This window comes from Empidonax traillii, unplaced genomic scaffold, assembly GCF_003031625.1.
Source record: "Empidonax traillii isolate 1590-97213 ecotype Southwest subspecies unplaced genomic scaffold, ASM303162v1 scaffold848:size342660, whole genome shotgun sequence".
Taxonomy (NCBI): Eukaryota; Metazoa; Chordata; class Aves; order Passeriformes; family Tyrannidae; genus Empidonax; species Empidonax traillii.
Window position 1 is genome coordinate 25,862 of NW_020956041.1, and position 23,198 is coordinate 49,059.

Consider the following 23,198-nt stretch of genomic DNA (forward strand, 5'->3'; position numbering starts at 1 on the left):
AAAAGGCTGTTGTCTACTAAGTAATTTTTTTACCATTTAGAGAAAGAAGTGCAGATACAGGTCTGATCAATTGCTGTATTTTTCTGTTACTAAACTCAATTGCTGTCCCAGACTTTACAGCTCTCATATTGTTATGTAAGTTTGTCTTTTTGCCATGTTATGTGGTGCTGAGTAGCAATCAAAACATAAATCCTTTCTTTCCCCATTTAGAAACCTACTCTGTATTGTTGAGCTGATACTTCACACATAAATTAAAGATGTTTTTTAATCTGTCCAATACTTTTAAAGCTGATGTGCTCCTGACAGTAACACATGAGGAATTAAATATACACAGCCTTTGTTAGAGGATCAGGATGTTGTCACACTTTGTCAGGCTGATGTTACTGTTGGATTTCATGGGTTGAGTGGCTTAATGTCAGTGTGTGCAGTGATGGGGGTATTGCTGGGATGATTCATCGCTTCTGTAAGTGAGCTCTAACTCCCAGATCGTGAGACCTTGCTTACACCTGCTGAACGCTTCCCCAGTGGCAAGAGGGCAGTTCCAGTTAAGGGAAAGGTGCAGTTGGATGGAGGTGTCTGAACTGAGCACCTTTGCCATACGGAGTGACAGGTTGGAGCTCTGTGTCCTTGTGTACGCTGCTGTTTCTCTGCTGTTACCATCACTTAGTGATGGGACGGAAGCAACGTGTGATGCTGAATTTCTGACAGCACTGTGCAGAAGTGGATTTCCTTAACGGCTTCTGTAACCCCTTAATCATCTGCGGAGCTGGGAGCCAAGAAGAGGAGTGTGCTGTCTCACTGGGAGGACAGCAGCCCAGCTTTCACAGAGTCACACAAAGGTGGTCGTTAGGCCTGGGATCACCTTGGTGCTCCAATAGAGACAGCTGTGGGTACAGAGTCTTCCAAGTGCTCTGCCTGTCTCCTCTGCAGCCTGCACAGAGCAAAGGAACTGCCTGGGCCAGCTGGGCTTTTACCTTTGTCAAAACCCCCTAACAGTATAGTCCTCCCTCACCCCATACAGCACATAGCTTTGCATAGGCATAAGACCTGCCATTTTTATTTTATTTTACTTTATTTTTTGTTCTGTTTCATTTTGTTTTTTACAGACAGGCTGGTGGACAGGAGAGCATCTTCAGATAAGAATGTGGAGCCACATTCTGCTCCACAGAAAAGTCCTCCTGAAGATCCCTTTGGTTCTGTTCCTTTCATTGCTCACCAAGGCAAGTTACACCTGTAACACGATTACCTCGTAGCTGTAGGTGTACATACATGTACGTGTATGTATGTGTCGGAGTGTGCACAGAACTTAAACGACCAAAGAGTGGTTGAGGGATCAACTGCCTCCTGAAAGCACTGGGGCTAAAGAGATTTTTTTTATTATGTTAATTACCTCCAATGAAAAACCACTTGTGCATCTGGCTCTGGTGCCTGTGTGGTGACACTGTATCCTTGGCAGTGCAGTTCCCCTGCACCGGTGTAGAACCACAAGTGCTTTTGCTGAGGGCAAATTACTTGCTAAGGCCAGATTTTGTCACTTCCTGCAGCCTACTTCTTACTCAGACTGTTTCTGTAGTTAGTTCTCCAGACTGTAAGTTTCTGCTGCGTTTAATGCACAGTTTTGGTACAAATTGAGTCAAACCCAGACATTTTTTTGTCTCTGCACAGGGAGAGGAGAGTGGGCATTCATTATTACCTTTCAGTTCAGCTTTGATCTTGTTTACCTTGGATGGAAGTAAAACTAACATGATATGTGGGCATTGACTGTGACTGGGAAACTGCATCATGGTCCAGTTTAATCAACAGTTTTACCATTTGGTTGATTAGCACTTTAATATTTATTTTGGTATCTGTGACAAAGTAAAACTTAATGTGATACTTAAATGTTAAAAAGAGCTTCAGTCATTTCTGGGCCGCTTAGGTGCTTACTGAAGTTTTGTTCAGAGTTCTTGTGGGATAAAGGTGCCTTAGTATGACTCTTAAAGATTGTTATTACAGAAGTTCAAAACCTCAGGTAACATGCCTTAAAATAAATCAGTTGGGGTCAACCTAAGTTTTTTGTGTTTTCATTCCGTTGGATCTTGCATTCTTGGAGATCCTCTGCTAGGGCTGCTTAGTGCTCACAAGTGTTCCTGTGCTGCACGGGGTGTTGGATGAGCAGGGTAACATGTTCTGCGAAGCCCTTGGTAAAAATCCCCCACAGCAGCCCTGTGTGCTCCTGTCGTTAGACTTGAATTCGTCCTGTTTGGTGTAATACTGCGCTCTGGATTTGTGGTTTTGTTCTGCTCGCTAGACAAGACGAGTTTGCCCTCGGTCATCTTGTTCGTGTCCAGTAGATCAGTGCCACGGGAAAGGCATTTCAGTGAAGAAGGGTTTGCTCTATAGGTGCTGTTGGGAAGGGTTTTCCCTGCAGTCTTCATTCAAGAGGTTGCTTTGGTTCCTAGGTGAGCCTGAATTCACATGCAGAATGAATGGGGTAGTTGCACTCGATGTGAGATGGGGACCAACAGGGGCTTAGTCTCCTCTTGAGTATTCCTGCCTTTGTGTCCAGGGATTATTTTATTGCTTTCTTCATCTGAGATCTTGCAAGTGCATCTGCTCGTTGCTGTTTGTTTCAGTTGGTTTTAATGTAGCTTAGACTGTCCCTCACTGTATTATGGCTTGTGTCTTATCTTTGTTACTTTGAACTAAGCTTTAATTCTTGACATACTAAAAAATAAAGAGGAGATGTCTTCTGTTAAGGGCTGGAAAAACAAATTCAGTCATGACTGAAAAACCAAAGTGCTTAGGACATGCTGAGTTGGTTTGTGAACTGACACCTGTAGCACTGGGGAAAAAAATCAGGCATTTTTCAGTAACCTTTTTTCTCTGGACTTGTAACTGGCACTTAAACAAGAGTACATACTGGCTTGATTTCAAAGAAGATACTGTTGATTGTGTTAACATTGAACTGGACTTAGTGAAAATCTCTGATACAATAAACCTTTAAATGTAAAGATTTGTGTTTTAAAAGCTGGTTTGTGTTCCCCACTGAACTGTTCTTGGTAATGTCTTGAAATGAGGTGTTGTAAGACCACTAAGAAAAGGAGAACGCTGTTCACTTAGACATGTTTCATTGCTCATTCAGGGCTTTCTAGAGCAAACTTGACAAATGTCCCTGATGTTTTGATTTCCTCTTATACTTAAGATCCTTGTGTAACATGTTCTTTTTAGTTTGTTCCTTGTGACTGTAAAAGATTTAACAGAAGTAAACCACGTGTGTACCTTACTCAGGGCATCCAAGGGCAGGTGACTGCATGGATGGTGGAACAGAAGTTTAATACCTTGAGTGCAATTCCAGCGTTTGGGTGAGAGCCTCTGAACCTTGTTAGAGCACGAGTCCCCTTTCCTTATTGTAACATGTCTTGGAGCAAATGCAAAGTGTGTTAGTACTGTTTGCCCACGGTTCTGACTCCTGAGTTCTGACTTGCTGGATTACAGCGGGATGAAATGTTGATGTTATAAACCCAGCATTTTCAAGCAAATAAAATTGACTTTATTGAAAAGTGACAGCTCTTATTGAAAGTGTGTTCTACTGTATTGGCCACAGTTCCAACTCCAAGGTGGTTATTTTTCTGCTTGATTTTGTTTCTGTGACACACGTCTGTTGTATAAATGGTATATGTGGGCCGTGGCTGAATAGAGTCACCCAGAGGATCTCTGTGGTTTTGGAGGCTTAATGGTTCTCTACTGAAAGCAGCACTTCACTCAATACTTAACTAATTCCTGTCATCTGATGTGAGGTGGCACCAAGAAGCTGAAAACCACGTGTAATTTTTTGGCTGAACACCACCAAGTGCTGGTACTTGGGCAAAATAAGTGTCACCAGGTATGTCTGTGTGTCTGGGAATGTGGTGCAAGGGAGACGCAGGGGTTGGATTTGGAGAACTTGGGTCGTTGCTGGAAGAGTCCTTGGGCTGCTGTGAATTGTGAGTCCTTGGGATATTCCCTGTGGAGCTGAGAGTGCATTTCAGGCTGGCACTGCTGCAAGGATCACCAGAGAAGAAAACCTGGAACTGGATGGACTACAGCTGCTTCTGTCAGACCTTCTGTACTTATTCTTGTCCCCTGGGAATGGAGAATCGGCGATGACATGAGTGACCCCTGGCATGCTGCCCAGAGGGCACATGGGGGGTGAAATCACCTAATGTGATATTGGGGTCCTCTTGGGCTGCTGGAGAGGGAAGCAGTGGGGAAGCACTTGGTGTGTATCCTGTTAAAAGTGTCCTCACAAGCACTACATGTAAACTTGCTGCATATACTGACTTAGGCCTGAATGTTTGTGAAGAGTATTAATGTCTTAGGACTTGAGATGAATGGAAAATTGGCTTGGGAAAGAATCCCAGTGCTCAATCCGTTAGAAACAAATGTGACATCGCAAACTTCTTATGAAAAAGAGAGCAGAAAGCACAGATGAATAGCCAGCACTGAGGCACTTGGACTCTTGTCATGTGGAAAACAGGTCCTGGTTTTGGAATGCCTGAAACACCAAATGGTGACAATTGTAAAAAATCGTCTCCTGTGGTCAGCATTTGGGAATGGAAGCTTTCAGTTCAAGTGTGCATTAACCAGCTTGGGTTGTTACATCATTTGTTAATATAAAGTTGAGTGTTTCAGAAACTCAGGCAAGACACATTTTAAGCTATTTCTAAATGCCGAGAAGGAAATGTCATAGTACAGTTTGCTGTTGAGTTTTACTCAGTGGCCTTTTGCCATCTTATGTTTGTTCACAGTAATTCTTTGTGAATGAAACTGGGTTAGATTGCCTTTTGTTTCCTTCAGCTTAACACTGACATTCAGAGAAGTAATACAAGACTTGAGGTAACACTCAGCGATGTGGAGATGTTGGGAACCTTGCCTGCTGTGTCTTTGCCAGTGCTGCCCTGGAGCTGTCTGACAGGCATTTGCTCCTGTGGAGACTCTGTGTGAGCTGTCTCCTGGCTTGGCTTACTGGGATAAGGCTCTGATTCTGGCCCTCTCATAAACTATTCTGCTGAATGTTTGTAAGGTAACTTGGGCTCTAGATGGGGTACTTCTCCATCAAATCACTTGGGTTCTGTAACCTCCACAGGTAACCCCTTCCCAGCCACTGCAACCTTGTTCACTGTGCAGAGACTGGGGATAAAAGCAAGTTCAGTTCCATAGCAGCTTCCTTCTGACTTCCAGACTTGCTGCACTCAGACATAGTGATGTCTGCAAGCGCTGATTTTAGGTACCCTGCAATAGGAGGGGGTTTATGGTGTGGTGTGTATTGTGCCTGCTGTGTGGATCTTGAGGAGAACCAATTGTCTGTGTGTCAGATAGCCATGGGAATGATCCGGAGCCTTGAACGCAGCATGTCTCTGATAAGGCCCTGCTGCAGTAGCTGATGATGAGCTTTGACCACATCACAGCAGAAGAGTGATTTTCTGGCATGAAGAAACAAGGGTGATGACTATAGGTGGAGTTATGGTTTGTGTAGTGCTTCGAACAGGGTTTCAGACCACTGCAAGTTTTGTGCCACAGCTGTGGAGCCTTGGGACCACTGTGCAGCCTGGGCCTTGAAGTGAAACACAGCTCACTGGAATTGAAAAAAAAATCACAAACATCAGAACAGGGCAAACAAGAAGACTAGAGCCACCGTGACGGCACTAAACAGCTCCTGCCAGCAGTTCGTGTTTGTTTGGCAGTTGATGTTCTGGATTGTTAAGACACCCAGACCTGCGCGGTGATGCAGCTGTTGTGCAGTGCTCCAGATTTAGCCAAATCAGCAATTAAATTCAGTTCAAATCAGTATTTGTACTCACTCAAAGTACTGCTGATATTACTCTCTAACCTCTCCTGGGCTTCAGTTTCAGGGATTAGTACTGCTTGCTGGATACAGGTTCCCTGTATCAAGATGGTCTTTAGACTTCAGCTTTTCCAGGGAATATTTCCCAAGTAACTTGAAATTATCCACCCATCACTAGAATAAATTGTATGTGTGGGCTCTGCCAGGAATTTGCTTTTTCTCTCCAAAGTGATTCAGTGGGTTTTGGTTTTGTTTTGTTTTTGGTATGGGGTTTTTTCAAAGCTTGGAACAATCATGCACACATTTCACTCCTTTTCTGACACGTTTCAAACTTTAGACTAATTATTGAGAAAGAAATGTCAGCAGTAGGTCAGGCAGAAGTGTGGTATTCTCCTATTTTGGTTGGTTTTGAAAATAAAGGTGTTAAGTAGTGTAAATCCATTACAGTACTGAGCAGCTGCTGGCCTGGCTCCGGTCAGAGAACTGGTGCAGATTTAGTTGCAGCCCGTGGGTAATCCTCGGGCTGACATGTGGCAAATTGTTCTGAAATGATGGTGGCAGTATGTTCCCAATTCCAAGGAAGCTTAAAGCTCTTATGCCCCACTCCTGGGCCACCCCCGCAATATCCTAAAATGAGGGACCAGCAGAAGGCATGTAATTATTGCAGTTGTTAGAGGGAATTCATCCTCTTTATAATCCTGTGTCTCGAAAAAGAACATCAGAAAATTTCCTTGAAGATTGGGATCTTCTTATACGATTAAAGATGTTCCACCTGGCTCGCATTTGAGCGAAGAACAATTGTTTGCTACAAGCTGCAAACCTGATTAGAAGTGTGGTAATCTGACCAGCACATTGCAAACAGATGTTACTCACCAGTGTGCAGCGTTTCTGTCTAAATATGTATCTGAACAGTGTCTGCAGCAGGGCAGCCTGAGAAGATGGCATGAAATCAACATGACACAACACCTCAGTTAGAAAAGCTGTTTGGCCAGAGCATTAAATTGCCATTAGGCAGGAAATTTTCCCTTTTGGGGCATTGTTTCTGTGTGCAGTGCTCTTTATTTCATTTGCTGACTTCTTTAGCAGTGAGACAGGGGCAGCTGAAAGTGCAGAAAACCAAACTATTCCTGTCATGGTATAAAACCCAATAGTTCTAGGGGGGATATTTCTGTTGCTTTAGTTAGGGTTTGACACCAGTTTTCTCCCTGTTCCTGGGGCTAACCTGAAGCCACTGCAGGTATGAAGGTGCAGGCAGAGAGGGTTTGTTCCTGAGGGCTGGCCAAGTAGTGTTGAAGATGAGTATATCTTGGAGTAGTTTCTTCTTGGAGCAGATGTTTCCAACACCTCCACACAGACTGAAGAACAAAGCAAGATACTTGCCCTTTCCTGACAGACACTGATGGGGGAGCAGTGAGGTCCCACTCTGGAAATACTCCTTGGAACAGAAGTGATTTTTACTCATGTAGCAGGAGCAGTTGTTGCTCACAGAACTATCTGATGTGTGCTACTGGCTTTTCTGGTGACGTGGTCTGTGTAGGGTCATACGTGGAGTGCTGGTTCTGAAACTTTGATGATAGTGAGCTGTTAGTGTAGGTTGTGAGTTTGTGATCACTGATGGGTAATTCCCAGGCTGGACAGTACATAGACATTGATTGCTGCTGCTGCCATAAACGGGTCACATCCATAACTCTGGCAGAGATGATGGATAAGGAGCAATCTCTTAGGGATTTGGAAACCCTGTTCAGAAACCACTGATGAGCTCAGAGGCACTCGTTGCCTTGTGCTACAAGGATGTTACATCTTGGAAAAAGAAATATTCCTGTAATATTTTCAGTGGCCTCTGAATGGAGATATTTTGGCTAACGTTTTCTCTTTTGGGGGCACACACTTACAAAATGCACAAGCTGGGCTTCCTTTTCCTGCAGCTGCGTCACTGCTGCCAGCACAAGGGCTGCTGTGTGCTGTATCCAGTGCGTGGGGGCTTTGCCTCGGTAGAACAAGAGGCCGCACAAGTGACAAGGACGGATTGCTGGGGAAGGTATTGGAAAAATGAGCAGGTATGCCAAACTTGGAGTGCTCTTGTTAGCTACTCAAGCATCTCCATGCCTCTGCCTCCTGTCAGGGAGGAAGGTGCTCAGCATTTCCTTGAACAGTGGTTCAGAGCTGCAAGTGCACGGAGAAAACACGTGGCTTCACAGATAGCAAGCACCTGGCCTCTGTCTTTGCTGGGGACCCACATCTCCAGCAAGTGGGATTGCTGAGTGAGTTGTTCCTGCCTTCATCCCAATTTCTCTAGAGGTGGTAGTTGTTAGACTTGAGTGGAAATCTTAGGCTACTAATATAGATTCCTAAAAGACTGAGTTGTCTGGATGCCTGACTCCAAAATCATTAGCAAGAATAACAGTTGTGAATAACAGGTGGGTCTGTTGAGATGCTGGAGTGGCTGGTGTGCCAGTGCCAGGACGTGGAGTGTGGGGTAGGAAACTGCTCCAAGTGTTTAGCCATGTGCTGACAAGTCCTGTTAGCTGTACTGGAGAGGTCTGGTACTGAGAGATAGACAGTATGTACCTGAAGTTACGTGGTCAGTGAGTCAGTGGCTGTTGGTAGAGGTTGGGGTGGGTTTTGTCTTGTCAGTGTCTTTCGCAGTTTATTGTCCAGGGATTGTGTGTGGCAGCATTTAACAAATAATATTTAGACCTTTTGGGAAGCCAGGTATACTATACGAACTGTGGTTCAGTTCTTGCCTTAAAAAGAAATCACTTTATTAATAGTTTTATGTGTATCAGAATTATATGCAGAGGTCCAGTCATTGCTTGGGAGCATAAACTTGTGGATATTGACATACAGAAAATGTTTGGGGGGCTTGTTTTGTAAGTGTTGTTAACATCTAACCTAGAAATATTTCCTTTTAAGTCTATTTGCATTTATGCTAACATTACTGTTTCAGTAACTATTGGAAACAGCAGGATTTGGAGGCTGGGGGGGTTATAGTTCAATGTGAAGGCTGTACCTTTGGGAAATCTCAAGTAAGCAGCAAAATAATCCAGATTCTAATTTAGTGGGTAAAGCAAATATGTAGTGTTTAAAATTACAGTAGATAAGAGGCAATCTGACACCAGAAGCAAAGAAGAAACAGCTCAAAGCCCTAATCACCTGATGTTTTCAGTCATTCTGGTCATCTTGTTTTTAAATCCATACATAAACTGTATTGCTGCTGAATTTTGATTATTTCAAGTGTAATTGCAAAGGAGCAAAGTAGTTGGTGGATGAGGAAATTGGATGTTAATTCCCTTTGAAAAAGGAGAAACTGCTTCTGTAAAACATTGTTTTCTGGTCTAAACTAAAGCATAGAAAGAAAAGAATCTGACTTGGCCTGAAAGTTGCGTGCTAATTTCTTTGTTAAGGGAAGAGTTAGCTGAGATTATTTTGTATATGGCATGAAGAAGAGTGTTACGGGCTGGATTCTGGCTGAAGATCTTTTTTGTAGAAATAGCTGGTGCCCACAGCCATCCCCAGCTTTCTCAATCCTGTTAACACATGGAGTCCAGTTCAATTCCAGCACTTGGGTAACAAAGCCACAAGTGGAAGGTGTTGGTTTTGGTGGGAGGGTCAGCAGTGCTGTGGGTAGAGCTCATGAATAACTGTGTGGCAGGAGCAGCCCCTGTCCAGCTGGTGTCACACACTGGAGGTGTGAGGAGCTTGTCCCCGGAGCCAGGTGCCTGTGGGGGCCTCCCTGGGCAGGACTGCACGCATCTTGGGAGTGGCTCTGTGCCTGCCAGGAGGGGAGTTCTCGCCACTGTCATTAGTGTTACATGGTCAGTTATGCTCCTTTAAAGCAGCATGGCCCAGGGTGATCTGCGTGTGAGAGAAAAGGGCATCTTAAGAGCAAACATACCTTCCCCAGCTGAGACTGCGTTGCTTTTCCTCCTACTCCTTCTTTGCAATAGAAATCCAGCGCTCCTGCAAACATCTCTGCACAGCCTGCAGCTCTGGCACAGGGACACGCTTGGTCTGCTGAGTGATGAGACCTGTGCGGGGGCACTGGGCAGCCTCTCCTGCTCTGCCTGTTCTTACCATCTCTCTTCTTCACTGCTGCTAATTCTCTACTGCTCCCAGAATTCCCTAGGCAACCGCCCCACTATTGATTCATCAGTGAATTGTTCTTTTAGCCCTAGTTGTCAGTGAATAGTGGGGAAGAAGCTGTCAGAGGAAAATGAATACCTAAACTTCCTTGCTGTAGAGAAGCTGAGCTGATGAATCCTATTTAGACACAAAGTGGGAAGCACTGCTTTCGAACTCCAGGGATAGCAAGAGATTTTTGTGCCTCGTTTACTACACTGGAAGCTAAAATGATTAGAGCTTGTCAGAGCAGAATTGTCAAAGCAGAAGCACTACCAGAAATAAGTCTGATTTAAAAAAAGAAAAAAAATATTACTTTCTCTAACCTGCTGGCTCGTGTTTGCCTGGAGAGGAGCAGCTGCACAGTGAGTGTGTAGGAAAAGATATCTCAGGAGCTCATCCATGTCCTTTGGTCCTTATGCTTATGGTCTTATGCTCTAGGAGTAGAAGCTGGCAACTCTGACTATTGATTTTGTGAGCGTTGTTTGAAATATTGCATCTGTTTTTAGCTCAGTCCCCTCAGTAAGTACAGGATATATGTCTTTGCATCAGCTCCTGCCATGTGTAACTGTGGAGTGTGTGGAGTAAGTGACTTCGGTTTAAGTTCTTTTTTTATTGTTTTCCCTTTTTTTCTTTTTTCTTTGGACCTGCAGGTTCCCCTGGAAAACAAGTGGATAACTCAGCCAGCAATCAAGGAAATAACCTAGGGACCCCAACCAAAGCTGGAAAACTGAGCCACGCATTTAGAGATCCCCGGCCAGGGAGGAAGAGTGCAGAGGGACACGGGACAAAAGGTGGTGACGAGTCAGAGAGTGATTTTGAATCTGACCCTCCGTCTCCCAAGAGCAGCGAGGAAGAAGAAGAACAGGAAGATGAAGAAGTCTTGCAAGGGGAGAATGGAGACTTCAATGACGACAATGATACAGAACCAGAGAATTTAGGCCACCGCCCTCTCCTCATGGACTCTGAGGAAGAAGAGGAGGAAGAGAAGCAGAGCTCTGACTCCGATTCTGACCGTAGCAAGCAAAAATCAGTGGAAGGGCTCCTGAGCAGTAGGTTCAGAGACTGTGTAGGCAGTGGTGAAATCCAGGAACCCAGTTCAATGCACACATCCTCATCTGAGGTGCCGAGCACTGTGATCAACCCTGGCCAAGAATTCGATGTGTTTGGGGCTGTGCCCTTTTTCACCCTGCGGCCTCAGGCAAGAGAGAAGACGGACAAAGATGTTTCTTCTCAGACAGCTTTTCCCGGCCTGGCCCAGGAGCAGGATGACTTGGATGTTTTCACAAAAGCCCCCTTCAGCAAAAAAGTGCCCCAGCAAGATGGGCAGGTGTCAGGAACGAAGCCTCTGCTCTCCCCCACGTCTCCACGGAGTGTGGATATCTTTGGCTGCACCCCATTCCAGCCGTCCCTTCTCCCCAAGTCTGCTGGGAGCAGAGAGGACCTGTTTGGGCTGGTTCCTTTTGAGGAGATCACAGGGAGCCAGCAGCAGCAGAAGGTGAAGCAGCAGCGGAACCTGCAGAAACTGTCTTCCCGACAGAGGCGCATGAAGCAGGAGGTGTCCAAGAGCAATGGGAAGCGCCACCACGGCACCCCCACCACCGCAAAGAAGGGGCTGAAGCCGAGCTACCGCACCCCGGAGCGAGCCCGCCGGCACAAGAAGGCGGGACGCAGGGACTCCCAGAGCAGCAACGAGTTCCTCACCATCTCAGACTCCAAGGAGAACATCAGCGTGGCCTTGACCGACAGCAGGGACCGAACCAACCCTCTGCAGACAGACGAGAGTCTGCTGGATCCCTTTGGAGCCAAGCCCTTCCACCCCCCGGAGCCGCTGCGGCACCCCCAGCACCAGGGCTTTGGGGACAGCCGCGGGGACCTCGTCGTGGCTGGCAGGCCGAGGCAGAGCTCCCTGCATGGGGCCGTTCATGGTGGGGACGGGCTCAAAACAGACGACTTTGGAGCGGTGCCCTTCACAGAGCTGGTTGTGCAGAGTGCACAGAGCCAGCAGCAGGCACTGGAGTTAGATCCCTTTGGAGCAGCTCCATTTCCTTCCAAACAGTAAAGGCTTCCAGTGGGTTCCCCCCCATCCTCTCCAAGTCCCTTAATAAAGGTTTAGCGGAGTAATTTATGTGGTTGAAGTGACAGGGACCTTGGTTGTGCAGCTTGTTCAGGTTCAGGAGGGCATGGCCCGCTTGCGCAATGGAATTGTGAATGATGGCTAATTCTGATTGGAGGTTTTGTTGGTTTTTTGGTGTTTTTTTGCTTTGGTTTGGTGCGGTGGTTTTAGTTGTTCATTTGTTTGTTTGTTTTGTTTAAATAGAAAAAACAAACTAGGAGGGCTGTTTTGTTATGGCAGATGGTCCCGGAATGGAAAGAGGAATTGGATATGATTCACTGTCACTGTCTTGGGGGCCGTGAGACATACTGTCATTCTGCACTTCAGTGTTGCCTTTCCGGCCCTCTGCAATGTGCCGAGGTGGAGGGGAACAGGCAGGGAGCACATGGAAAATGTTTTCCATATGTACAGGGGGGTAACGAACTGCAGTGGTTCTTTGTGTCTCAGTCGCAGCAGACCTAAGAACCAAGACATACTAATATCCAGATTATCTGCTGGAAATAATCTTTGCTTCCTAGGTGAAAACTACATTTATTAATCATAAAAGATAAAGCAGCCACATCCTCAAGGGGCTGTGGCCCAGAATTCCAGAGCACAGCTATGGCTTGGGACCTAGCAGACATCTATGCAGCTGCAGAGATGAAAGGCACATTATTTTTTTTGTGTGCCTAAATGGTGATTTTTTTTTTTTTTCAGTAAGTGCCATTAATGTAAAATAGCAAACTGGAAATTTAGAGTCAAAACTAAAGATACAGAAAATATACTCGTTTCTGAGAAGCCTGAGTGTAGGAGAGTGAGCCAGCAGGGACACAGTCAGTGTTTGCAGCACTTGGGAGACTCCTCAGCACACTGGAAGAGGGGCTGGTTTATCCTTGGGCACATATAGAGTGTTTAGTTGACTTGCACAGTTGACTGTGAGGTGACTGTGATTTGACTACAAATTGGGATTGGTGTCTGAAAATACCTTTTCCTCTTGGATTTTTATTGCAAAGAAAACACGTATTCTCTGAAGGCTGTTGTTTTGTACAATAATAGTTTTATGAAATGACTGTAACCTAATTAATGCTCTTGTAAGTTTTGCTGAATGCACTGAGGTTTGGAGAAGCTTCCCTGCTCCCAGCTGTGTTCCAGCCCAGCAGGAACCGGTGGCTGCTGGACCAGTGAGCTGCATTGACACCACGGAGCCTTACGCGCAGGACCCTGCTTGTGCTGCCCAGGACCTCGGGGGCGTGAGGGGCACCAGGAGCGTGCGGTGCCAGCAGGTGGTGGGGAGGAGCTGTGAGCACTGCTGAGGCCAGGGTTTCATTCCTGTTTTGAAGAAGCTCGTGCTGTCTGCAGGCTCGTGCCGAGCCATGGACACTATCTGGAGCCAGCACCCCTTGGGACAGCCCGGTCTGTCTGCCTGGGTTCCATGGCCATCCTCAAGGACATGGAAGGGAGGTAGTTTCTAGGCGAGTCTCACCTTGATATCCTGCTCAGCTGAATGCCGATGATTAGGTAATGGATGTTCGTACGTGGAGGATGGCAGCGTTTGGTTGGGTGTCCTCATGTCTCCCCCTGTCACGAGAGGTAAAGTGAAATATTCAGGGTTGTGCTTTTTTTTTCCCCAAAGCCTCCCGCTGCTTATGCAGTGGTTCTGAGATCTGTGAAGGGGGGGTATGGATCCCTTATGATATTTGCTCAAAACACATTGAAAACAAGTCAATTGACTCCTTTGGGGTTGGTTTGATCAAGTGCTCCCTTGGGTGTATGTGAGAGAGCTTCCCCTCAGCCTGGTATCTGAAAGAAGCTCATAGCTATCCATACACCATCACTACCTTCATCCTCCTCGGTTTCGTTTTTCTCACAGGCTGCAAGTGGAATATTCCAGCTGAGCGTGGTTCAGTGTGCCTTTTCCAGGCTTAGAAATTAAGCTCGTAGGAGGTTGTGAGTAGAAATGTTTCAACTTTATTTGCACAGGAGTTTCCTAGACTTTTATTACTGCTCTTCTCACCTGTTTGTTTGGTGCCAAAGGTGTAAGAAGCACACGCCAAGTTTTGTAGCATTTTCTGATACTCAGGTTAACTGTCTTTTTCCTTTTTTTTTTGTTTTTTTTTTTTTTCCTCTGCACGTGCTTATGAGCTGCCTTCCCTGGTTTCCCTCAGAGCTGTTATTCACCTGTCTGAAGAGCTCTTGGAACAGAGTGAGATGACAGAGGAGGCAGGGGGCGGAAACAAAACAAGAGGAAAACAGCAGAGAGTAAAGCCATGGTCCTAAATGTGGCTGGTCCTCGCCAAAGCCACACGGCTGCTGCCTTCCCCGTGGGAAAGCAATGGGAAGGGTTAACCATGCACATGGCACTGGGGCTTGGCTCCAGGGCCAGGGAGGAGAGGTGGTGGCTGTTGGACACAGAGGGAGAAGGTTGTGCAGACCTGGTGTGGGCAGAAGCGTTCAGGTAAACTAAGAACAGAAGGAAAAATGTTTGGTTTTTATCAATTTGCCCTGAGACTCCAGGCTGAGGAGTGCTGCAGGTTTTCCTCGTGTGGCGGGTTGGTAGGATTTTGGCAGAGGGTCTGTATGTGGTTAAATTGCAGTACAGCAAAGCTGAAGTGAGGTTGAGCACAAACTGAGATGACGCAAAGGCAAACTGCAAATCCCAGTTTCTCTAAAGCTGGCATAACACTTCTAGTGCACGTGAGTTATGGTGCATGACATTTGCTTTCTAGTGGCCTTAACAAACCTCGTTCTTTGCACTCAAGATGTCACACAGGTTTTTGTATAAATGTAATTCCTTTGTTTCTAGAGTTGAAGTTATTTTATCCTTTGTTATGACTGAAGAGAGATTAGTGCCCCCCACTAAGCTGCCTTTGTGCAGTATATGTTGTTTATACACAAACAAACCCAAGCTGGGGTTTAATTTCAGCCATGATCTCCTATTCGAAGTTGGAAGGTGGGACTGTCAGGGAACAGGATATCCTTTGCCTTTTTTGGGGTGTATGCTCACCATGGAGCACATTGTGACCTTACTGAAACACAAGGAGGCCCTTGCTGCAGTAGGCATGTACCATGCTGCCCAGGAAGGCAATAGTGACGAGGGGCTGACATTTCCATTCTGGCTAAAAATCCCCATGGATTTTTACAACTTCTCCTTCAGCATGCTGAAGGACTGAAGCACAGGCCTTCTAGGATCAACTGCTGGGGAGAGAGTCTGTCCCAAGGTACTAAGAAGCCCTTACTGGTTGTGGTCACTGAAAGGGAAGCCTGGTAGTTGTGCTTGTCTGTGGACTCCTCGAGGTGTGAACTGCTCTGGCTGCCCTGTGTGTGTGGGCCCCGTGAGCACCAGCATTGGAGGAAATATCTTCTAATCACTCTGGGTGTCCCAGTTAGTAAAACCAAGTACTGTGAAAATAAGTTGATGTATTTGCTACTGTGAGAATAAGAGTTTATCTGGAGTTTTTTTTATCCTATATCGTGTATTTTTATATATGGGAAGTCTATATAAAATATACACACGCTCGCACAGATCACGTACCCGTTGGAGTTGCTGAGGTTTGGGTAACCCAGCAGGCACAATCATGTTTGTGACTTGGAGTGAATATATGTGAAACCTGCGAGGGAAAAACGTGCCAAGGGTGGCTGCTGTGCTACTGTTCTGTAGTGCTTATTTTGAAAGGAAATCAAGGAGGTTGTGTGTATGGCTTAAGTTGTGACTGAAAAATCCCCTAGTACTAAAGAGCATAAAAACTACTTTAAAATTGCTGGCATTCAGCTTTTAAGTGCACTTTCCTGAAATACACCGCCATTCTCATTAGACCTCAAGTTTCTAAAGCTTTTTTTGTGTACCACTAAACAGAGAACTTTTAACTTTTTGGTGAAGCTGATATATGTCATAAAATCCTTGGAGTTGTTAAATAAACAAAAGAGGTAACAGTGCCTTTGCAGGTCTCCTTGAATTCTGCATTGTGAGGTATTCGTGTTTAGGCTTTGATTTACTCATTCTGCTGAGTGATTTTGTGGTGTCACTTTCTTTAAAGTGTTTTAAAATACTTGTATTTGCTGCCCAATCATCTTGCTTTGTCTTACTGGTTAAAAACCTGTGGATCATGTGCTATTTTGAATTCCTTAGGTTCAGTGTTACTCTTTAAAGCCTTCCTGCAGACAGGTTGTGTGTGGCTCCCAGTGCCACTGCAGTGGACTTGGCTCTGCACTTCTAGACAGAACTTAATGTGGTTTGACCCCCTTCTAGCATTTGTTTACTAGAGCAGGTTTTTTGAATGCTGCTTGTACTGATTTTACTCAGTTGAGCTGAAGTAAGAATGGAAACGGTCAAGAACAGATGAAGGAGCCAGCAGGACTTGATTAGTAAACAAGAGTGACAGTAGGTTGTAAAGCTGAGTTTATCGGCAGATTCGTCTTGAGATGCTCCCCCAAAATTCCAGAGACAGTCTCCCTGTCTAGTAACCCCCAAGACATGGCACAAGTTCCATGGCTGAGCCACTCACATCTATTGTTTCACTGTGTGAGATGCACAAGTGATGTTATTCCAAGGAAACCGCCAATGACCTGGACTTTATTTACAAGTTCATTACGTACATAGAAGACCATCATGCAGCTTGATAAATTTTGTCAGGGTAGTAAAAATGCACAGCTTGGCAGTCAGTTTCCTTATCCAGTGAAAACTGATAGAGTAGTTAAGAGTTTCCATAAAAAAAATACATTAGTAAACTATAAAATCAGTATGATTTCAGAGCACAGACACATTCTTCAGGTATTATTGTACACATAACACTGGAAATTACTTCTATACTTGCAGGTTCCTTGTCAGGCTTCAGTAGTAGTAATTAGTGCACTTGAAACTTTCTTGGTTGTCAAGTTTAAAAAATATAAAATCAGTGTTTACACTGGAAGGCTTAAGGTCCGGGAGCTGAACTGCAAATGTGGAGTCAGTTCTTCCCAATACTTGTTTCTGGGGTTAAAAAAACCAAAACAGTAACAAAGCACCAAAACAGCCCTCTGACCTGAACAGAAGCGTCCCTGGCCAGCACACTGGGAGGAGCTTGTGTCCTGCCCTCTCCATCCCCAAGGAGTTGAAGTGCCTGTCTGTAAGCTCCAGAGGAGTTTGTGTCCCGCCTTCTCCATCCCCAGGGATTGTTCAGGTGCCTGCCCGCGAGCTTGCACTGCTACTCCATGTGTTCTTGGCACACCCTGACCGGAAAGGCTGAGGAGCAGGGCTCATTTAGCCCAGGCAGAGGGAGCTTTGGGGATTCACAGAGACTGCCCACCCTGAGGAGGGCCCCACACAGTGCCAGCACGACCCCTCCAACTACGGGAACAGAACCACTTGGGATTAGTCCTAATGGCATCGTGGTGCATGTGAAGCAGCCTCCAAATGGATAATGCTGACGCTTGGGCACGTGCAGCAGCAGGTACTGCTGCCTGACTGAACTGTCAACACAGGCACAGCTGCTATATACAAATCACTTAAAAATGTTGCCTCTAGCCCAAAAATCCAAAGGATTTCAATCCTGTTGCAAAGACTGGCACCCCTGGAGGTTAATCTTGCTGAGCTACAGCTACCCAATAACTTGTGCATTGCATGGCTCCTGGGTGTTGAATTTAGAAGTGATGGTTCCGCAGCAGATCCTGAAACTTCAGAAACTTCACTGTGGCAGCATTATGGCAGCAAGTCCTTTTGGTTAATAGTGTCTGCGAGTGCAGTATAACCTTTCATACATGGAAAAGCCAAAGGTCAGAGATTTGCATCCCCAGCAGGTTCACTACTCAGGCAAGTCCACTGACTGCAAGACAGCAACAAACATGGGCACACAGGCTTGGTGCCTCTCTGGGAACACTTCACAACACTGAAGGGATCTAGAGAAACTTCAAGCGATGCCACTGCCCCTAATGAAGGCAATTTGTAAGATCTGCAATAGAGATCTAGGTGTGCTGGATGTGATCTTAACGTCCAGGAAAATGGAAAGAGCTTGTCCAGAAGAGAACACAAGTCCACTGAATTCCAGTTTACCTGTTCCTGTGCCAACGCTGAAGCACAAGAACGCCTTCCGGGCCAAGGCTGAAGGATGCACAGACCACAGGGCTGTGCTTCAGATGCAGGACTGGGTCCCAGAGTTCCCACGGTTTTACAGGCACACTGTCAGAAGCATCCTCCTAATTATGCGCTTGAACATTACCCAAAACCCTGGTGTCCAGACCTGTTGGCTCAGCCAAGGGTATTCACTTCTGCTGTTTGTCTCTACCAGGCAACAAAAAGTCCTACTGGGATCTGCATGCTGAGTTAGACAGCCCAGCTCCCCACTGTCCTGCTTGAGGAAGACCTGTTTGGTAATTGATTGTGGAACAGGAAGTGGCTGAGAAGGAAACGTCTCCCAGATCCCAGGCTATGCTATGGGGTTTATCAGAGCTCATGGTAATGCTCTCTCCCAGCAAGAGGGTAACAGTCCAGGAGTCAGGAAAGGAACTACCTCAGTGCTTCAGTCCATAGCACAGCTCGTTACGTGAGGTCCAGACCCTCGGAGTCAGAAATCCCACCATGGTGCCTCTGAAATAGAGCAGGGAAACAAGGTGAATCACCTACTGGGGACATGAAATCAGCAACTCATCTGATTTCCACAAAAAGCCTTTTCCAGGAAAAAGGGGACAAAGAGTAATGATAGCTTGAGGCTATTAAAATTGGGACACAGAGCTAGAGGGGATGTGGCAGGGCTTAGTTCAGCCTGCTCTAGAACTGTTCAAGGCCCCAGCAGCTCCACAGAGCCTCATCCAGTGCAACAGAGTGCCTGGCATCAGATCCCCGCTTTCTCTTTACAGGAAGCGTTGCACCTGCTCTGGGGAAGTGAGCTGGGGTTAAACCCAGGATGGTTTCAGCCTGTGGTTGTTAGACTATCCCACTGCCCGAGGCTGTACCTTTGTTCACAAGTCCACGCCGTACTCGAGGCAGGGCCTGCTGTGTCGGTATTGCATGATGTACACCGTGGACTGGTGCCACCAGTACAGCATCACCACTGCCAGGATGTGCCACACCTGGTGGCTCGAGCCGAGGTAGTTCAGCTGGCCTGTGGGCAACAAAGGCGAGGGGTTAAGCTGTGAAATTCAGCCACAGCGAGTGCAGTGCAATTAGTAATCAGCCTCCTGCATAGCTCCAGCACACCCTGCACTTGGCGGGGAGGCAGGCAAAGTTCTGTAACGAACTCCTTGGAAGTTGTCTGCCTCTTCTGGTGCAAACACGTGCACCATTTTACTCTGCATGGGAATGTGCTCAGCCTGTTCTCTCCCAGGAAGTTCACCCACAGCAAGGACTGTGACACTGCAGGGAAAAAAAACACCACCCAGAAGAGAGTCTCCTACCTGGGAAGTATCTTTCTGGAACTTTGGAAATATAGAAGAGAAAAGCTACAGCAGCGATGAAGTACATGACAACTACCCGCGGAGCAAACTCCTGCAAAAGAAAAGGAAGCTCTCCTATTCTGTTAGAAAGCAAAACCAGAAAAAGAAGTCCCTGAATATAAAGAAGAAAACAGTATGAAAACCCTGAATCTTCCTTCACTGCAGTATGTCAGCTACAGGCAAATCCAACAGGGAAACAAACACCCAACTCTGAGAAAGCCTAAATGGGAATAAACTTGTTTTATTCCGACCTTTCTGCTTCTACATGCAAGGTACTCGGTGTTCCTGTGCAGCCTGCAGCAGACATGGCACTTGTCAGTGAAAGGCCATCTGCCACCACCCTGACCCCACACAGAACAGCCAGGGTGAGGCAGACTGCACTGCACATCCCACTTACCCACTGGAACTGCAGCTGCTGCACCTGAGGCCACAGGACTGCTCACACTGCAACCCAGGCAGCAGGTGGGTTTTCCTTAGCAGAAAGTTTTATTACCTAAGCGGCGCATTTTTCTGAAGAATGGAAACACAATGTGTACCACAGACATCATCCTGCTGTCCCAGGGGAAACAAAGCAGGGAAGACATGGGGAGACAGCTGCTGTGGAGCTGATTTTTAGAATGCTGGTGTCAAATGCCTTGTCTGAAGGCCACATGTGTATTCCCGAACTGTGCTCTGCCACATTCCACAGCAGCTCTGGACTTGAGTAAACCATCACCCCAGGGACCGCCCTCCATCCAGGCCAGCCTAAGAACACGCAGTTTCTGCTTGCTATGAAAAGGAAATGTTTCCTTCGGCACCATCAGGTCCCTGAGTAACAGCAGTGATTTCAGGGGGTCTCATACTGGGGCACACTGCGCTGCCTTTAGCTGTACTGGGCCTCTGGTTTCACAGGGTTATTCCAAGTGGAGAAACGTGAACAGGGCAAGAGTTCCATAATGTCACAGCGCTATTAGAGGAGGATCATGCAAGAGGTAGAGGGCTGAGCAGGCAAATGCTGATTTCTGCTGCCAACCCAGGGAATAGAAGAGGAAACAAATAATCACCCCATCAGTGTCTCCTGGTTGCCCTGTGGAGCTGTGGAGGCAGCCAGCCCTGAGCACTTGTGCAGCCTGACAGACTGCTTCCTGCTCTACAGCCACCTCGGCTCCTGGCCCTGGCCCAGTGGAGCGAGGGTGCAGTTTGCCCCCTCCGCTGCTCTGTCCCCAGGCAGGGACACACCTCCATCCAGCTTTGCTTCTCACCATGCAGCTCTAAGGCAGTACAGCAGGCTGAACCTATACAACCTGTCTACCCCGATCACATTTCTAAGTGTTTGCATTTGGATCGTACCAACCAAAAGAATTCTGTGCTAAAGGAATTTTAACTCGTGCTGCTTCCCTGTCGCTTCCCTGAGTGTAAGAGGACTCAAGGAAGATGGCAAGTGAAAAGCAAAAGGGAATCTTATTTCGTTCTTTTTTCTTACCTGTACAATGGATGCACCAATGCCACCATTGAGCCAAACCCAGTGGATGGTGGGAATGATTCCATAGCCAGACACGGAGCAGAAGATGACGGAGCGCAGCCTGTGCCACTGCTGTGTGAGGTAACTAGGATGGATCTGAGCAAAAAACACTGCCAATATCATGGCCAGCACAGTGATCAAATACACCTGGCGCCAGTACTGAGGGAAAGAGAAACAAAGGCAAGTCTGTGGGTTTCTTATCCTGTATAAGAGTCAACTCAGGGCAGGAAGTTTCAGTGACAGAACACAGCTCCATGGTGGGTGTGAGTGCAGGGACTTGTGTTGGTCAGCTGGCAGTGAGGGGAAGGGACTGTATTGCTTGGGGCACCTGTAACACATCCCTTATTCCAAGCAGTGCCTGCACCCAAATACTGTCAATGCACCTCTGCTTCAGCAGCCCAGTTCAGCTCCCTGACAGTGTATACAGGGCAGGCCTTGGAAGGGAACTCATTTCACTCCTCTAATAGATGGAGAGGAAACAAGCTTGTTTCTGCCTTCTGGCAGCTACCTCATGGGCAATGCTGTGTGAAGTGCCTGTGGTGGGACACACCCCATGATCAGCCTCGGGCACTGGACACAGACAGGACCTGTAAAGTTTCCCTGCTTTCAGACAAATTTAAATATTTTCTTTAGGCTTTGTGCAGCTGACATCTAGAAAGGAAAATCTGCATTTGCCTGTCCCTTCAGCCAGCACAGTTGTGCTGGGACCAGGGGGACATGCTCCAGTTCCCATCCCTCTCTTCCCATTCCTGTTCTGCTTGGACACCTGCCACAAACCCCTTTTCTACAGGACCACGGGAACTAAGCACTGCATGGAAAATGCTCCCGACTCACGTTACTGCAGTAGAAGGCATAGAACACGCCTGACACGTAGCAGCCCAGGATCCCAATGGAAATTCCTGCATAATCCAGTGCCATCCATCGCCGGCTGGTCTTCTCTGAGCGGTGACAGCAGAACAGGTGATATCCTACTGAGCAAAGCATACAGACCTACACAGAGGTTCAAATGAGGATGATTAATTCCTTGATGAAAACCAACAGGGAGCACATAAGCTTCAGCCCTGCAGCTCAAGCCGGCCGCTGGGCCCCGGCACATTGAGCGTGTGTTTGCTCCTAGGCTGGCGTCAAATTCTGTCCTCAAGAAATGTTTGTTCCTCTGTGACCCCACGGCAGTAGGAGGGACGAGCACCAGAGCAGTGCTTTTCCAGCCAGTGAGGGAGTTTTCCCCACTTCTGGCTGTACCCAGCCATCCTGTGCTGGAAGAGAACACACGTAGTGCCCTTCAGCTCTGTGCTCTTGCAGGGCCAGTGTCCATCACAGGAGACTCAGCAGCCACGCGCGACACACCTGAAGTCTGCTATGGCAACAGATGTATGTGACACAGGAGCTCACGGTCAGACCAGCTCAGAAGTCAGAACTGCTGCCAGCCCTCCTGCCCTTCCTGACCATCAGGCCACGGCTGATGCCCGTGCTCCGGTGGGAGGCCCTTTCCAGTAGCACCGGGTGCTGTCTGGGCGCCATGTCAGACACCTCTCAAGCTGCTGAAGCTTTGAGACCCAGCCTGGACACGGCCCTTGTTTTTCCACAGGCTCTCTCCTGTGCCAGCTGTGTTCAGTCCTGCACAGTTTACTGCAGGGAAATGCGACCAACCCACCGAGGCTTGTCCCTTGCGGAGCACTGCGGCTCACAGGGCGCTGTGCCAGCACCGTGTGAGGGGCTTTAACCCCCGGGGCGCTCCCGGCCCGCTCCTACCTGGAAGCAGAAGAGGCAGACAGAGCAGATGACGAAGTCTTCGCGGGAGGCGCCGGCGGCAGGCAGCACGGCCGTCAGGTCGTAGATGCCCAGCGAGAAGAAGAGCAGGAAGCCGAGCAGGTGACTCCAGATGTTGACGGTCTCGTTGGAGAGGATGAAGAGGCTGCGAGGAGACACAACGCGGGACAGGCGGTGAGCGGGGCCGGGGGGTCGGGGGGGGCGCGGGGCGCGCTCACCTCTTGATGCAGAGGCGGGAGGGCAGGTAGGCGCGGTATCCGTCCGTGATGTAGGGGTTGTCCTTCAGGAACACCGGGATCTGCTCGTACGTGTACAGCCGGATGCCGCGGGGCACCAGCACCGGCCAGTACTGGTAGCTGCCCAGCTCGATGTAGTGCGCGCTGCGCAGCAGCTTCTGGTGCATCCTGCCCGCTGCCGCATCGGCCCGTCCCGCGCCCCCCTCACGGGCCGGGCAGCGGCACCGGGATCGGGATCGGGATCGGGATGGGGATCGGGATCGGCCG

The 23,198-nt window shown here is 47.5% G+C and overlaps 2 protein-coding genes and 1 long non-coding RNA gene across 3 annotated transcripts in view; 2 read left to right on the plus strand and 1 right to left on the minus strand.

Moving 5' to 3' along the window:
- BMP2K (BMP2 inducible kinase) overlaps window positions 1-12,053 on the plus strand; it is a 36,651-nt gene extending 24,598 nt beyond the window's left edge. The window contains exons 15-16 of the mRNA XM_027902201.1: window positions 1,107-1,220; window positions 10,579-12,053. Of these exons, the coding sequence (XP_027758002.1) occupies window positions 1,107-1,220; window positions 10,579-11,987 (1,523 nt within the window). The 3' untranslated portion in view covers window positions 11,988-12,053. The remainder of the gene's footprint in view (window positions 1-1,106; window positions 1,221-10,578) is intronic.
- A 4,515-nt stretch (window positions 12,054-16,568) lies between these two features.
- Window positions 16,569-23,196, minus strand: PAQR3 (progestin and adipoQ receptor family member 3). Its single transcript, XM_027902200.1, has 7 exons — window positions 22,914-23,196; window positions 22,678-22,840; window positions 21,760-21,915; window positions 20,887-21,084; window positions 19,386-19,476; window positions 18,945-19,093; window positions 16,569-18,579 (listed from the first exon to the last, which is right to left on the minus strand). Exons 1-6 carry the CDS (start codon window positions 23,096-23,098, stop codon window positions 18,951-18,953), a joined length of 936 nt encoding a protein of 311 aa, XP_027758001.1. The 5' UTR covers window positions 23,099-23,196; the 3' UTR covers window positions 16,569-18,579; window positions 18,945-18,950.
- LOC114067024 overlaps window positions 22,813-23,198 on the plus strand; it is a 51,030-nt gene continuing 50,644 nt past the window's right edge. The window contains exon 1 of the long non-coding RNA XR_003573298.1: window positions 22,813-22,869. This is a non-coding gene — a long non-coding RNA (uncharacterized LOC114067024). The remainder of the gene's footprint in view (window positions 22,870-23,198) is intronic.

Bases quoted from the DNA above. Each gene is read 5' to 3' on its own strand.
- PAQR3 (XM_027902200.1), bottom strand. From the start codon at position 23,098: ATGCACCAGAAGCTGCTGCGCAGCGCGCACTACATCGAGCTGGGCAGC. The intron at 21,916-22,677 runs GTAGGAGCGGGC...ACCTCTGTGTAG, and splicing joins TCTGCCTCTTCTGCTTCCAG to GTCTGTATGCTTTGCTCAGT. The intron at 19,094-19,385 runs GTAGGAGACTCT...TGTTGCCCACAG, and splicing joins TCCAGAAAGATACTTCCCAG to GCCAGCTGAACTACCTCGGC.